Genomic DNA, 16381 nt, shown 5'->3' on the forward strand with positions numbered 1-16381 from the left:
AAACAACTATTTTCAAATCATCTTAATGAATAGTAATTTTTTTTCAAAAAACATAAAATTTAGTCTCCAAGCACATTTTAATATAGATTGAATATCTAACAGTTTGGAACGACTGTTTGGACTTTGAAAATCGGAGAACCGAACCGTTTGTTCATGAATCCAGGAACAAATGTTTGTATATTAGCCTCTCTCTCTCTCTCTCTCTAGATATATATATATATAGGACTTGGCTACGGTGCTATGGGTAGCTAAGAGGCCTCCCGTGCTACGGCTCAATATTCGACTTTTCAAAATTCTAACGGTCGATCCGAACCGTTCATCTTGTTCTCCATATTAATATGTGCTTGGAGACCAAATTTTACATTTTTTGGAAATTTTTTACTATTTTTTTAGATTTATTGAAAATCGCTGTTTTTCAGACAAATCTGGACCATAAAAAACAGCGATATTCAATAAATCTAAAAAAATAGTAAAAAATTTTCAAAAAATGTAAAATTTGGTCTCCAAACACATATTAATATGGAGAACAAGATGAACAGTTCGGATCGACCGTTAGAATTTTGAAAAGTCGAATATTGAGCCGTAGCACGGGAGGCCTCTTAGCTACCCATAGCATATTAGCCAAATCCTATATATATATATATATATATATATATTCTTATACAAGAATATCTACTATCGTAATACAATTTCTATATTATGTTTAATATAAATTTTCAAAAATAGATGAGCCGGAAAGAAAATATAAAAGTTCCAGCTAGAGAAAGATATTTCTGACAAAAGTATTTCAATCTGAGATGCATATCATAATCTAAAAAATATTACAAATTCTAATTCACATCTTGACATCTCTCTCAACTGGAAATAAATCTGCTGTTATTCCAATGGAATCCGATTCCAACCATTCAATTTTGTTGAGATTTGTGCATGAAAAAGTTCTACATTGAGATTCGCACATGAAAAACTTTGAATGATTGAGATCGGAATAACAGGTCCTGATATTCCATTGAAATAACAACATATTTATTTCCTTCTCAAATTGATAGCGGTGATGATACCAGCATCAATTCGTTCAGAAATCATGTTAACTGTATTAACCTGAAAGGCACTGTCTGGTTCTCAAAAAAAAAAAAGAAGAAAGAAAAAAGAAAGAAAGAAATCATGTTACCTAAGGTATGACATAGAAATCGTTGGTGTTCGATCGTTGTTGATCAGATGTTCTGTAGCAGTGAAAATAAATATCTTATTCGCATGATGTCTATTGGATACAAAATCCTTTAATCATAATAAATTTCATTTGACCTGATCAAACATGCCTTTCAATTGACAGCAGCAGTTAATGCAGCATTGACTAGCTAGTGGTGTAATATCTATTCATGTTGTTTTCATGTTAGAGAAGAATAATCTACATTCTTTGAGGAGTGTGGAAACAATGGAATGCGTGTATCTTTGGTTGTTCGTGGAAGCCTCCTTAGTTGTTAGCACGGGATATTAAAGAAGAGACCGAAATGTGGTTGAAGTGTTGTAGAGGTTCAGCTGTAGTGGGTTGAGAGAAGGGTTTATTGTTTTATTGTATTTTATCTTTTTTAAGTTTTTTAGATTTTTGAGGTTGTAAACACAGTTATTTTTGTAGTTGCTACTTGGATATAGAAAAAAAAAAAAGAAGAATAATCTACATTCATAGAGAGTTAAGTTTTAAGCTTTTGTGAAAAATATCTCAATATGCTTGAAAATTCGATCCTTATGACTCGCTCTGAATTGTCCTAAACATCACGATAGTTGTTTTCAAATATCAAGTTATTGTCAATATGGAACTTAACTGACAAATTACTTCTCACATTTTAAATCCTTAAACCCTTTATTCAATTTGGACAGTAAGGGTCTGTTCGGCGAAACCTTTGAGAAAAGGAAAGGAAATGGGTTGCCAAAAATTTTGAATGACTTTTACTGTTCATATGGAAAAAAATAAATCAATCTAACTGAATTTTTTTTTCCCCACGTAAACAATAAAAATTAATTTACCACCGAACAGACATAAGTCAGTAAGTCGAACAAAATCATGACATTATCTTTATTATGCACCGTAAAACCAAATCACAAACTCACAAGCATCAAAATCATGACATTATCTTTATTGTGGACCTTAAAATCAAATCACAAACTCTTAACCATTAAAAATACCAAAATATCCAATCACTTAATAAATCACCAAATTTGAATTATAAACCGCCAAAAGGTGATATCGTCACAATTGTCCAAAACACCGCTTTGATAAGATTGCCCTATTCTATTAACCTAGACACCAAATAAACAAATCTCCAACTCACCAAATTATCGAAAATTGGAACTACCTGAAAATAAAATATCCTGGCCAAAATGCATATAGACCGGAACTTCGATCAAATTTGGACGATAGGAATAACGAATTTATTTATTTATTTTTTTTTTTTGGGTCAGAAAGGCGTTGCTTATAAATAGAGAACTATTGTATTAGATCAATTTGATGAATCTGTTGTAAAATTTGTGAAATTTGTTTATCTAAACTCAGGCTTCGCCGTTACTGCATCTTTTCAGCTTTCAATAAAATTTGTTTGATTTGTGTTTTACTGCTTGATTGATCTAATTAAGGGTAAGAGCATGACAAGATCATCCATTGATTGTTCAAAATGCAGTATATGCCACGGCCTGAGTTCAAGCTCAGCGAATGTTTCTTGTAGAGCCTCTCTTTAAATATAAAATCCACAGAAGACACCACCAATTCATATGCTATAATTTTAGTGATATAACAAGAACAAGAACAACCAAGCCTTTAGTGCCAAACAGTGATACATATATAAAAGGGAGAAATTTGCCTTGAACCCTTTTTGTTTACATTGTTTGCAAAAGAACCATACTTCATTTGGATATAAAAATTAAGCTACCTTTGAAATTAAAAATTTGCATGAAGCACCATACTCTATCTTAGGTACACTTTAGTAACTTGAACAAAACTTTCAATTATTTTAGTATGTAACAAGTTTTACAAACAATCTATGATTCTGTACCACAGTATCAGTGTATCACATTACAGTCATGACTGTCATGCAAACGATCAGATAGTACATGCCCACTGTACCAACACATGTAACTAAGTTGGTGAGACTGCCACAGTGGGTCTGCGACTGGTTCACAAATAAATTGGTACTGGTACCAATCAGATCAGTATACCAGTCTTGAATACACAATTTTGTTTCAAAACATTAAAATAAACAGGAGAGTACCGCCCCAAATTATCCAGTTCATTTCTCATATTTTTAATCCTTACAGTTTAAGATACAAAAACCCTTACAGAATACCTAAATGTCCGATTATTCTCTCAATTCCCTCCTATTCCATTCATCATATATCTCTTCAAATCAAAAGAAAAAGAAAACTAAGAGAGAGAGAGAGAGAGAGAGAGAGAGCATGTAGAAAACGATGATAATATTTTGAGAATTTTTATATTGGATAGTTCCTATGTAATGAGTTAATGGTTTCTATTGCTAGTTCAGACTACAATACATGTAGCTAGCAATAAAATATACTTGCATATCTATGATTCTATCTTGATATAAATATTTATTATAGACCTAGATTATGATAATATTAATGAGTAATAACTATTATTCCTTTGATGGAGTAAATGCAGAAAGCACTGACAGAACTAATATGACTTGTCAGTTTCTTTCCTTCTGGTGTAGATGCAAATGAAATGACCCATCTATAGATCAATCATATATTTTTTCTGAAGTAATTGCTTTCTTCTACTACACGTCTATTGATTAAAAAAAATAATGCACAACCCCAATACGAAGATACTATACACAAACCTTAATCCTAAGAAGAGAATACTTTCAATATATAGAATATAATTCAGTATTAACTTGATATGTAATTTTGTACAAGATTTTTACAAACCTTTTTCTATAGATGTTTGTATGTCATAAGTTTGACAGTGGCAAATTGCCATGGGCCAGAAACTCATGCACCATCCCATTCACCTCTATCATACTTCCTCCTCTTTCTTTCCTCACACCTTTCTCTCTCATCTTTAATCTAGTGTTAATAGAATCACCAAATTCTTGACCATTGGCAAAAATATTCGATAAGATAGCATGCCCACCACCATCTCGTGCATCCAATTCCATGACCTCTTTTGCTGCGTGATTTGCCAACTCTCTGTTACCATGCATCTTACAAGCAGAGAGCAATGCACCCCATATTGCCACATCAGGCTTCATGGGCATTTTGGTAATTAACTCCTCGGCCTCTGTTAAAAACCCTGCTCGACCTAATGCGTCAACCATGCAACCGTAGTGTTGGATCTCTGGTTCAATGCCGTAGTGCTGAGACATCAGATAGAAGTAATTTTTTGCTTCATTAACCCTACCAGAATGACCACATGCCATTAAGATACCAACAAATGTGACATTGTCCGGTTTTAATCCTGAATTTTGTAGCATGGAAAACAAATCAGTTGCTTCATGGTAACGGCCGTGAATAGCCAATCCCAAAATCATAGCATTCCATGTTGACAAAGCTTTCTTAGGAATTTCAGCAAACACCTCAAGAGCATTCTCCAATTCCCCACATTTACAATACATGTCGATAATTGCTGTGGCCATGAGGGGATTAATTTCAATGTTGTTCTCCTCTAAGTATGAATGGACACAGATCCCTTGATCAATTGCTCCCAGGTTAGCACAAGCCCCTAATAGGCTAACCAATATATTGACATTAGGCTCCATTCCTTTACTTTGCATCAATGAAAACAGAGCCAATGCTTCTTGGTCTCTGCCATTCCTCGCGTACCCACTAATCATAGTGCTCCAAGTTGCCACACTCCTCTCAGGCATTTCATTGAACAGAGCTCTTGCCTCATCGACCTGACCCCCTCTCGCCAAACCTGTAATCATCGAATTGTATGAAACAACATCAAACTCCACACATTCATCAAACAGAACAGATGCTTCAATTACATAACCACCTGTAGCATACATAGCCATCATGGCATTGCGCACATAGATATCACCAGCCAACCCAAGCTTCACCACCATGCCATGAAGCTCTCTGCCATTGCACACCCAGCCCAACCGAGAGTAACCCGAGAAAACAGAAGGGAAGGTGAGCCTATCAGGCATCGTCCCACCGCAAAGCAGTTCAACAAATAGTTCAAGTGCAAGGTCCGGAGTAGAGGATTTAGAGAATGCCCTTATTAAGATATTGTACATGAAGGTGTTGGGGTTGGGAAAATGGGACAAGAGGCGGAGAGCGTAGGAGAGGTCGCCGGAGGGGGAGGTGGCGGTAAAGGAGAGGAGGCGGCTGGTGGCAATGAGGTCTCGGGCAAGGCCGGTGCGAATGAGGTGGGAGTGGAGTTGACGGAGGTGCACCATGGAGGTGCATTTGGTTTCTAGAAGGATGAGAGATGGATGGTCGGAGATGAATTTGGATATGGATGGAGAATTCGTGCAAATTTGGAGCATTTTCTCTCGTGTTCTCTCAGTCTGTGGCAATGCCACATCTTCGCTAAGAAAAAATGTATTTGAGGATGTGCATGTAAATTTACTGGGCTTGATTTGGGCCTTTGAATGGGCCATCCAGTTTTTTCATACAGGCAAAATAGCCGGTTGTAAGTTGTAACTTGTAAATTGTAATCAGTTTTTTTATACAGGATTAAGAATAAAAAAACAGATGCTCAGACTTCTACTGGATTAAGAATAAAAAAAAAAATGTCCAAATAGCACATAATTCATACCAGAAACAAAATAGTAAAAGGAAGTAAATTTGTTTTAAAGAAATATTGCAACATTTGGGTGCAACAACAATGAGTTTTCAAAACAACAAGGGTGTTAAACTTAATTTTAGCAAAAACTTAGCATTTCCAGCAGCATTCAACAAGGTGTAGAGTAGTAGAAAACCATGAGTACTAAACTACGAATTGTTCAAACATGTATCTAGATTCAAAATTGATGTGTTTATCATTGATTTTTTTATGTATTTTACAGTAAAATGCTACGAGTGTTGTAAAATTGACCTCTATGCACAGTATGCAAATTTATATGATTAACTTCTAATATTTTTTTTATTGCTATAGTTTAAAAGTTTGACTTCACTTCTAATCTCATGTTGGATGTGTATTGCAAACACACCAACTCGTATCAAAATTTAAAGCCTCATTGAAAATCAGAATTTAAACCTAAAATCTAATAGAAGTAGGAGTCATAAACAAAGTGCTACCACTCATATTAATTAGATTATCATTAATAAAATGAAGGGCACGTCTGATTCATTTAAACATAATTAGCGCAAGAACTGTACCACTGGATTTTCTTTAAACCCCCTACCAAAATTCTCTATTCTGTTATACCTCCTATTTTGTCGGATTTTCCTTCCCCTAAAGAATCGGATCATCTATTTCTCATCCACTTTCCGAAATTAACGGAAATCGGGTCGGGTCTCCGTTTTCCAAATAAACTATTCATAATTTTTAGATCAAGTAATTTTCTACCTATCTAAAAAAGTAAAAAAAAAAAATTAAAAAGAATTTTAACTTCGGTCTCCAAGTATATTTTCTGATTTTCATATAGAGATCCAACTTAGATATTTAGATCCACTGTTTGAATTTTAAAAAGAAAGAAATTGATCCATAGCATGAGTTAATCAGTAATATACTAATATACATATTACATAGTTTCTCTCTAATGGGTTTCAAAATAAACTAAAAAAGTGTTAGTCTTTTATTTTGATTCAAGATACCAAAATTATTCTATTTGGAAATTCTTTTTTATTTAAAGATTATAAAAACTTAAAAATAATTATTCAGTACATGTATTTTTCTTCTTTCCATTGGTTGAGCTACAATGAGGGTTTTACTTTTCACGTTTTGAATTACTTTTAATTCGTAGATTTTACTCTAGAAAAAAAAATGTTGTTGGCTATTTAGTATCCATAGCTGATTTTGAGAAAAAAAATATTTGCCATGCCAGCTTAGTGATTTTATAGTAAAAAAATGCTGTACATTTTAAAAATAGAAAATCATGCCGCCAAAAACAATTGTATATAGCGTCAACTTTGAGGCCGGATTTACATATATCGATTTTCTTTTTTAATTAATAAAATTTCCGATCCAATTTGTGGCCGGTTATCAGATCACGAGTTCTAATAACAAAATATTTTTCAAAAAAAGTTTGCGGCCTTCTTTCATAAGTTTACCTTTGTTTTCATAAAAAAATAGTAATGATATTTTACTTAAATAAAATTAATCGGCTCTTTTGGGCGTCTCGTACACAAAATAAAACAAATTAAAACCCAAAAGTGGACACTTTAAGGCCCAACAGGCCCACAATATAACCCTCCAATACATTAACATACTACACGAATGACCACACATGCATAGATACAATGAATCAGGGATTCTCTCCGTCAAAAGAAATGTACAGGTGTAAAGATACCATTATATTTATTCTCACAAAACCTCCTTTTGTTTCTGTTTTCCTCGAAATCTCTGGATTCGCACTTTCGCAGTCGTTCAACGATGTTTCCAACTGATCTGAACCCCCTTTTCGTTCGCCATTACTGGCCGTACCTGATTGCCGGAGCAGTAGGTCTCGCCGGAGTTCTGTGCGTGTTATCACAGTACAAGCGACCGAGAAAGAGTCCAGAAGGTCAATCGGCGGAGGAGCCGAGAGAGGTCGTGGAGAAAGAGAAATCGGACATAGATGAAGATTTGCATAGTAGACAACTCGCGGTGTACGGGAGAGAGACTATGCGCCGTCTCTTTGCATCTAATGTGCTAGTTTCGGGGTTACAAGGACTTGGAGCAGAGATTGGTATGGATACTTCTGTTGATTTTTGTTTATTGCTGATATTGTTTTCTTCCTCAGTAAGAGATAAGGGCCTTGAAAAAATGAACTTGATTTTCTATTTTGTTTTTTGATTGGTGGGATAACTAATGATATGAAGTTCTTTTCTGATCAATTTGGTACTTGTGTTTGTATAGCTATCAAGCTGAATCTCCCTACTGAAATTGGATTTAAATGATGCGAATATAGAAAAAATTCTGTGTTGTTCTTATATCATATATTCATTCGAACTGTGTTTATACACTAGACCTTGAATTCTCGATAGACTGGTAAGAACTGGCTTGTACATAGACTGGTAAGAACACATTAACAGTGGAGCAGTATTAATAGATATCACATGTCATTTTTTATAATTTTATTACTTTTAAATTTTGAATTACTGTAACAGCAAAGAACCTAGTGCTCGCTGGGGTAAAATCAGTGACACTACATGATGAAGGGGAGGTGGAGATGTGGGACCTATCTGCAAATTTCTCATTATCAGAGGGTGATATTGGCAAAAATCGTGCTGAGGCTTGTGTGTCAAAGCTACAAGAGTTAAACAATGCTGTCAAAGTCTCTTCTCTAACTGCTCCTTTGGTGAAAGAACAACTCTCTGATTTTCAGGTATTTGCTAAATTGGTTCTTTCTTCACTGTATCAGTTGATTTTTGGCAGTCTCTAGCATTGCATAGTTAAATTTGCAGTGTCACTTGTAAACAAGTAAAACTTGCTGTATGATATGTACTTGTACTGTACTGGTTGATACCAAATGGTTCATGAGTTGGTGCTCAGTTTAGCTTTCACTTCTGTGTTTGTTTTGTAACCAGCATAGGATCAATTACGCAATTAATTGCCATTTGTGCACCAGTTAAATTACCATAACAAAGACTAATTGCTGTAGCATGTTTTCTATACAGATATTACTTGAACAGTTTATAACATTTTTGTTGCCTTTATCTTTTTTCAGACTGTGGTGTTTACTGACATAAGTCTGGAGAAAGCAATAGAATTCAATGACTACTGCCATAGCCACACACCACCGATCCCTTTTATTAAATGCGAAATTCGGGGACTATTTGGGGGCGTCTTTAGTGATTTCGGCCCAGAATTTACTGTATTGGATGTAGACGGAGAGGAGCCGCGTACCGGCATTATTGCCTCTATAAGCAATGATAATCCTGCACTTGTGACATGTGTTGATGATGAGAGGCTTGAATTTCAGGATGGTGATCTCGTGATTTTCTCTGAAATCCAGGTATAATTCTTTATTTAATTATTTTTTTTTCTGAACTCTCACATATATTCGTGAAAAGATGAAGAAGTGATAATTTTCATGTTACTTTAAAACATGATCATGACCTACACCATCGTATTCTAATTTCATTGTCTATAGTCTCGTCCCAAATACTCAAATAACTACTATTCTTCCTAATTTATGTAGAAAATTGTTAGAGGCTATGGTCCTATGCATAGCCGCATATTGGTCCATACTACGGATCAATATTTTCATTTTTGAAATCCAACAATCAATCCGAACCGTTCAACATGATCTCCATATGAAAATGTACTTGTAAATCAAATTTTACATTTTTTACAATTTTTTTCATATTTTATTAGATAGGTAGAAACTCCTCTTGATTTAAAGATTCTAGATCACTCAAAAGTAGTGATTTTCTACCTATCTAAAAAATAGATAAAAAATTCTAAAAAATGTAAAATTTAGTCTGGACATACATTTTCATATGGAAATCATGTTGAATGGTTCAGATTGACTCTTTGGACTATGAAAATGAAAATGTTGATCCGTAGTACATACCAATCTGCTTTATGCATAGTACCATAGCCTCACTCAAATTGATATGTTGCATATGCATGGTATAGTCTTCCAATATCTTCCATCAATTTACATTAATGTGATGGACATGTGCATTCTGTTATCTGTTGACATATTTTGTCAACCTATAGCGATATATCTGTTATCTTAGTCTAAACACAGTCAATGTTTGACCAATTTGATTTTCAGGTTTGCTTGTCTGTTTTATGAAGCAATTTCTTGTTTACATGAAAAATGTCAAGGACGCTTTCATTTTCTTTTTTGGGGTTAACTCTGTTTAAGTGACTCGGGGGGAGTGTTACGTGAACATGATTAACTAATTTTGGTCTCATTGTGAAGTAGCAAATAAAGATATCATGTGCTATTTGCACTATGATTTGAAAAGGAAACTGATACAAGATAATCATTTAAAGAAAAAATCCATTGTTTATTTATTTTTTCTCTTCAAACCAGGGAATGCCAGAGCTAAATGATGGAAAACCGAGAAGAATAAATAGCACAAGGCCATATTCATTTTTCTTAGAAGAAGACACGACCAACTTCGGTACATACAAAAGCGGAGGCATAGTCACCCAGGTAAAAGTACCTAAAGTGCTTCAATTCAAGCCATTGAGGGAAGCCAATAAAGACCCAGGTGAGTTCCTCCTAAGTGATTTTTCCAAGATGGACCGTCCTGCCCTTTTGCACTCAGCATTTCAGGCGTTGGATCAGTTTAGATCTGAGCTTGGTCGGTTTCCCGTGGCTGGAGCCATGGAGGACATGGAGAGGATTATTGAATTTGCGAGAGGCGTCAATGGAGAGGTTGGGGAAGCTGATGGAAAGGTGCTTGGCATTTTCTCGAATGGGTCACGGGCGGTATTAAACCCCATGGCGGCTTTGTTTGGGGGTGTGGTGGGACAGGAGGTGGTCAAAGCGTGCTCTGGGAAATTTCATCCCATTTTTCAGGTACTTTATTTGGAAAAGCTTTGTAAGGCTCTTTTTTGTTTTGGGCAAAGATGCCTAGATTTATTATTTTGATATTCAATACCATTACATTCTTAAATTGCACCCTGGTCTACATTCTTTGTGATTCTTTGTGGATGATGGCAAACACTCTAAAGGAAGTCTACTGAAACAAAACCAAATTGCGCTATATTCTTTATATCAAATTGCTGGAATCAATGAAGAAGATTTGTTTGCTTTGTCCTAGTTGATTTTAACAAAAAAGAAAAGAAATAATTAACTTGTTTTTTATGTGAACCAATTTGCAATTTCTTGTTTTTTACGAGGGTTGAACTTATACAATTTAAATGGAAATCACCTTTTCTGTCCAAGTAAAATAGTAGTTGCATATTATTTATACCAAAGTATAAATATATACTAGAATGAAGAAAAAAACAAATTATATCTATACTGGTGCATGGTGACCACCATCAAATTTGTAGTGGTTTCATACTGATATTGTTCATGAGCAAAATTTCTGGTCTTTCTCTTTCTACATACACATAAAGCACACATCTCTCTCCTTTAGAGAGAGAGAGGTGTGTTGTGGTCTATCTGCTGTTTATATCTCAGCCATATATATGTCCATCTGACATGTTGTAATTTTTTTTTTCTGACAGTTTTTCTACTTTGACTCCATCGAGTCTCTCCCGCCTGAACCCCTGGGCCCCACTGATATAAAACCACTTAACACACGGTACGATGCTCAAATCTCAGTCCTTGGTGCTGATCTACAGACAAAGCTAGAAAACGCCAAAATCTTCATGGTGGGTTCAGGTGCCCTAGGTTGTGAGTTCCTGAAGAACCTTGCCCTAATGGGGGTTTCTTGTGGGCCCACAGGATCCCTGACCTTAACTGACGATGACATCATTGAGAAGAGCAATCTCAGCCGTCAGTTCCTCTTTCGTGAGTCCCACATTGGCCAATCGAAATCCACTGTCGCAGCTTCGGCTGCCAGGTTAATAAACGCTAATCTCAATATAGTAGCATTGCAAAATCGGGTGGGCCCAGAGACGGAGAATGTGTTCAATGATGAGTTTTGGGAGAACTTGGATGCTGTTATCAATGCACTGGATAATGTAAATGCCAGATTGTATGTGGACTCGCGGTGTGTGTACTTTCAAAAACCCCTCTTGGAGTCGGGTACACTAGGTGCAAAATGCAACACACAGGTGGTCATACCACATCTGACAGAGAACTATGGGGCCTCAAGGGACCCACCTGAGAGGGAGGCGCCTATGTGTACAGTACACTCTTTCCCTCATAACATAAACCATTGCCTAGCATGGGCTCGCTCAGAATTTGAAGGGTTGTTTGAGAAGACACCCACTGAAGTGAATGCATTTTTGGAAGATCCAAAAGGGTACACATCAGCTATGCAAAATGCTGGTGATGCTCAGGCAAGGGATAAACTGGAGAGCATACTGGAATGTTTGGAAAAGGAGAGGTGTGAGACATTCAAGGATTGCATCACGTGGGCCCGGCTCAAGTATGTGAACTCTATCTTTGTTTCTATGTCAATTGCATGGCTGTGTATTTATTATGATTTTTTTTTCTATTTTGTTACATTCTAGAATTTCTTTGTCGTAGATTACAAAACTTTCAGTTTTTAGTTACTTTGCTAAAATCCTTTTTTAGATGTTTGTAAATAATCCAAGTGTCCCATAATAAGACCCATGTAGTAGTTAAAAGAAAGTTTGGGTCTTATGGGCAAAAGGAGTTTGTCATTTTGTCCCAAAAATAAACAAGAGAAGAAAATTTAGGTGTAATTGGCAAATGCTAATTACTTCACAGTATAATTACAAAAATAATAAATTGCCACCCAACTCAAAACGACATTGCACTGTACTCAGATTTGAAGATAACTTCTCAAGCCGCATAAAACAACTCACCTTCACCTTTCCGGAAGACTCCATCACCAGCTCAGGCACGCCTTTCTGGTCCCCACCTAAGCGCTTTCCTCGGCCAGTGAAATTTGATCCAGCTGATCCAAGTCACATAAACCTCCTCATGGCTGCCTCGATCTTACGGGCCGAGTCGTTCAATTTACTGGTCCCCAATTGGGCCACAAACCCTAAAAAGTTGGCAGAGGCCGTTGGTGAAGTGTCAATATCAGAGTTTGCACCGAAAGAGGGAGTTAAGATCGTCACTGATGAGACGGCAACTAGTGTGGCTAGTTCTTCTATTGATGATGCTGATGTCATTGATGGCCTCATTGCCAGGCTGGAGCAGTTGTCGAAGAAACTTCCAGCTGGGTTCCGCATGAAGCCAGTACACTTTGAAAAGGTTTGTATGTATATGCCCCATATATAAATAGCTGATGGGCTATGGTTCTTTGGGAAGTGAAACAAATACCCATTTTGAAAGTCCAAATAGTCTATCCTAAGTGTTCAACATGATCTCTATATTAAAATGTCCTTGGAGACCAAATTTACATTTTTGGAAATCTTTACTATTTTTATAGATATGTATGGAGAAAATCACTGTTTTTCAGAAAATTCTGGACCATAAAAAGGTGATTTTGTACCTACAAAAAAAATAATAGTGGAAAATTCCCAAAAAATGTAAAATTGGTCTCCAAGCACATTTAATATGGAGATCTTGTTGAACGGTTCAACTGTTTGGGGATAAAAATCTGCTGTGATTCTTTGGAATCACAGGAACCTGTCCATCCATTTATATGTTTGGAGATTCGTGCAAAAAAATATGAGTGCTTTTGAGATTTGTGCATTCCAAAAAATGAAGGGGTGGATTTGGGATCACAGGGTCCTGTGATTCTTTCAGAATCACAGCAGATTTATTTCCACTGTGGGGACCTTGAAATCACAAAATATGGGTGGGAAGTAAAACACGTGCTTAACTTCCCAAAGCACTGTAGACCAACTCTTTCTAGATATGAATTTTCATACTTAGCATTGGACTATAGTAATAGTTAAGGATATCTATATTTCATTATTTCGAGATTATATAACTGGAGAAGTGAACTTAAGTAGAAGATCCAAGTTTGGTTTGGTACAGTACAGCACTTGACCTTGTTGGAGTTGCATAATATAATATATCAACCTAATGCTACTTGAACTTATTTGGTAGACTTGTACTAGATACCAAGTCCATAACATAAACCGTTCATATCTTTAATATTCATTTTAATGTTTTTTTAGGATGATGACACCAACTACCACATGGATCTAATTTCGGGCCTGGCCAACATGCGGGCCCGCAACTACTCAATTCAAGAGGTTGACCGTTTTAAGGCCAAGCTCATTGCGGGCCGCATCATCCCAGCGATTGCCACTGCCACTGCTGCAGCAACTGGTCTTGTTTGCCTTGAGCTCTACAAAATCCTAGCTCGAAACGTTGATTTGTCTGCATACCGCAATACTTTTGCCAACCTGGCAATTCCTCTCTTCTCCATGGCTGAACCAGTTCCACCCAAGAAAGTACGCCACCGGGGTGCCAGCTGGACTGTTTGGGACAGGTGGATTATAGAAGGGAATGTAACCCTAAGAGAGGTTTTGGATTGGTTGAGTGAGAAGGGGCTGAGTGCTTATAGCATTTCATGCGGCACAAGTCTGTTGTATAATAGCATGTTTCCAAGGCATGGAGAGAGATTGGACAGAAAGGTGGTTGAGCTGGCACGTGAAGTGGCAAAGGTAGAGGTACCTCCGTACCGGCGCCACCTGGATGTGGTGGCTGGGTGTGAGGATGAAGAGGGAAATGATGTGGATGTGCCATTGATTTCCATTGATTTTAGGGGAAAATAATGATTTCCATTGATTTCCCCTTAGGAATGTGCTGTGTTGGTGCTTTTTTTATTTTTTTTAAGGAGCATAGAAGTGCATTGTGTTTGTAAATTACAGAGAATAATTTGTCGCTCTCCCTTGAACTTAGGAGTGGGAGAAACTGAACATTGTGTGTAATTTATACGCAGTTTCATAATTGCAAAATAATAGTTTTTCAAGAATTTGCAATTTCTTTATAAAAAGGTTCTAGAAAAGATGTCAGCCATAGTTAAGATTCAGTGCTAATGAATGAATTTGATAATTTTGCTAATTGTTATTATAAAGCTCTAAAAATTAAGATTTAACATATTAACTGATTTACATCATTACGTAAAGTGATGAGATTTGATATGCAATTTACCGATTTATTAGACGATTTCAATTTTGTAACTGAATTTTTTTAATGCCTTCAATTGAATATGGGTTGTTTCTCAAGGTGCACGCGTATATTAGTCGTAGAAAATGATTTAAAAGTGACTTGTAAAATTAGGAGTATGTAAAGCTTTGTCAAATAGCTTAAGTATATGTAGCAGGCAGAAAAATAGCTTTTTTTTTTGTTATATCTTTAGTGACGAAGATCTTGCGTGTTTGAAATTTGAATGAAAGTTTCTTATAAATATTAAATAATTAGATAACCTGACATTCAGTTTTTACTAAAAAAAAAAAAATAGAAAATACGTGTGGCAACTAGCAAGTAGCTATAACTTTATTGTTTTAAGGTGCTCTAATGTATCAAACAAAAGTGTTTTAAGGTATTTTAAGATAAACGTTAAAATATCTTTTATAATTGGAGTAAAATTAAATCAGCAAAATTTTATACTCTTCGACTCTTTTCATTCTCACTAATAATTTTTAATTTATTATATATTTCGCTTTATTTCAACAACTTTTTTTTTGAAAAAAAAAAAAAGAAAAAAAAAAAAAAAAAGAAAAAAAAAGGTAAGATTCAAAAGCTTTATTTCAACAACTGAAATAAAAGGTAAGATTCAACAGCTTTATTTCAACAACTGAAATACAAGGTAAGATTCAAAATTCTACGGACGGAGCCGAAATTGCTACAACTGAAATACAAGGTAAGATTAGAAAATATGGCGACCAATTTTAAAATGAGGAGGAATCAAGTTACAATAATTTTTAAGTTACAACAACTATTTTTATATTTTCAAAGTTCAAATTGTCGATTCAAACCGTTAGATGTGATCTCTACAATAAAATGTGTTTGGAGACCAAATTTTATATTTTTTGAAATCTTTTTACTATTTATTAAGATGGGTACAAAATTCAATGATATGAATTTGACTAGTTTTTGTACCCATCTTAATAAATAGTAAAAAAATTTCAAAAAATGTAAAATTTGGTCTCCAAGCACATTTTATTGTAGAGATTAGATCGACGATTTAGACTTTAAAAATATAAAAAATAGTTATGACAATTTATTATAACTTAAAAATTGTTGGAACTTGATCCTCCTCTTTCAAAATATCTCTCCTCCTTATTAAGGAGCTTAATGTCTAGATCCTGCAAGGGTCTTGATTTACTGTTTTTTTTTTTCGGAATGATGCTCAACCGTTGAATTTCCAGATCACACATAGATGAATTTTCCAAATTATGAGCTTTAACACTTAAGTATGCACTGGTCGCGCTGCATATGATCCCAGTGCCCGTAGACCGTGCGCCGCACCCGTGGAACGTGCCTCTGAACCACGCACGGCACCTGCAGACCGAGCCTGTGCACCACGCACCCCTTTTCTTTTTTTCTGCTGAAGGCAAGATTCGAACCCAACTTGGTGCCAAAATTCTTACCACTACACTAGAGTTCACATGTGTTATCTTGTAGATAAATATAGTATTTAACTATTTTTCTCTACAAATTTGATTTAAATTATCTCTCCTTCTTATTAAGGAACTTAATGATTTCTATTA

The 16381-nt window shown here is 35.6% G+C and overlaps 2 protein-coding genes across 2 annotated transcripts; one reads left to right on the forward strand and one right to left on the reverse strand.

Moving 5' to 3' along the window:
• Positions 1 to 3722: 3722 nt before the first annotated feature.
• LOC144574523 (pentatricopeptide repeat-containing protein At2g42920, chloroplastic-like) lies at positions 3723 to 5563 on the reverse strand. The gene has a single exon (XM_078324482.1). It carries the CDS (start codon positions 5499 to 5501, stop codon positions 3960 to 3962), a length of 1542 nt encoding a protein of 513 aa, XP_078180608.1. The 5' UTR covers positions 5502 to 5563; the 3' UTR covers positions 3723 to 3959.
• Positions 5564 to 7477: 1914 nt separating this feature from the next.
• Positions 7478 to 14661, forward strand: LOC144574596 (ubiquitin-activating enzyme E1 2-like). Its single transcript, XM_078324590.1, has 7 exons — positions 7478 to 7847; positions 8269 to 8486; positions 8829 to 9116; positions 10149 to 10640; positions 11297 to 12165; positions 12530 to 12962; positions 13838 to 14661. The coding sequence occupies exons 1-7, from the start codon at positions 7553 to 7555 to the stop codon at positions 14438 to 14440; spliced, it is 3198 nt and encodes a 1065-aa protein (XP_078180716.1). The 5' UTR covers positions 7478 to 7552; the 3' UTR covers positions 14441 to 14661.
• The last annotated feature ends 1720 nt before the right edge of the window (positions 14662 to 16381 follow it).

The sequence above is a fragment of the Carex rostrata genome, chromosome 23, assembly GCF_964058835.1.
Source record: "Carex rostrata chromosome 23, lpCarRost1.2, whole genome shotgun sequence".
In the NCBI taxonomy this organism is placed as follows: domain Eukaryota; kingdom Viridiplantae; phylum Streptophyta; class Magnoliopsida; order Poales; family Cyperaceae; genus Carex; species Carex rostrata.

Coding starts and splice junctions, on each gene's coding strand:
- LOC144574596 (XM_078324590.1), top strand. CDS start 7,553: ATGTTTCCAACTGATCTGAACCCCCTTTTCGTTCGCCATTACTGGCCG. Junction 8,487..8,828: donor AACAACTCTCTGATTTTCAG/GTATTTGCTAAA, acceptor ATCTTTTTTCAG/ACTGTGGTGTTTACTGACAT. Junction 10,641..11,296: donor AATTTCATCCCATTTTTCAG/GTACTTTATTTG, acceptor TTTTTCTGACAG/TTTTTCTACTTTGACTCCAT.
- LOC144574523 (XM_078324482.1), bottom strand. CDS start 5,501: ATGCTCCAAATTTGCACGAATTCTCCATCCATATCCAAATTCATCTCC.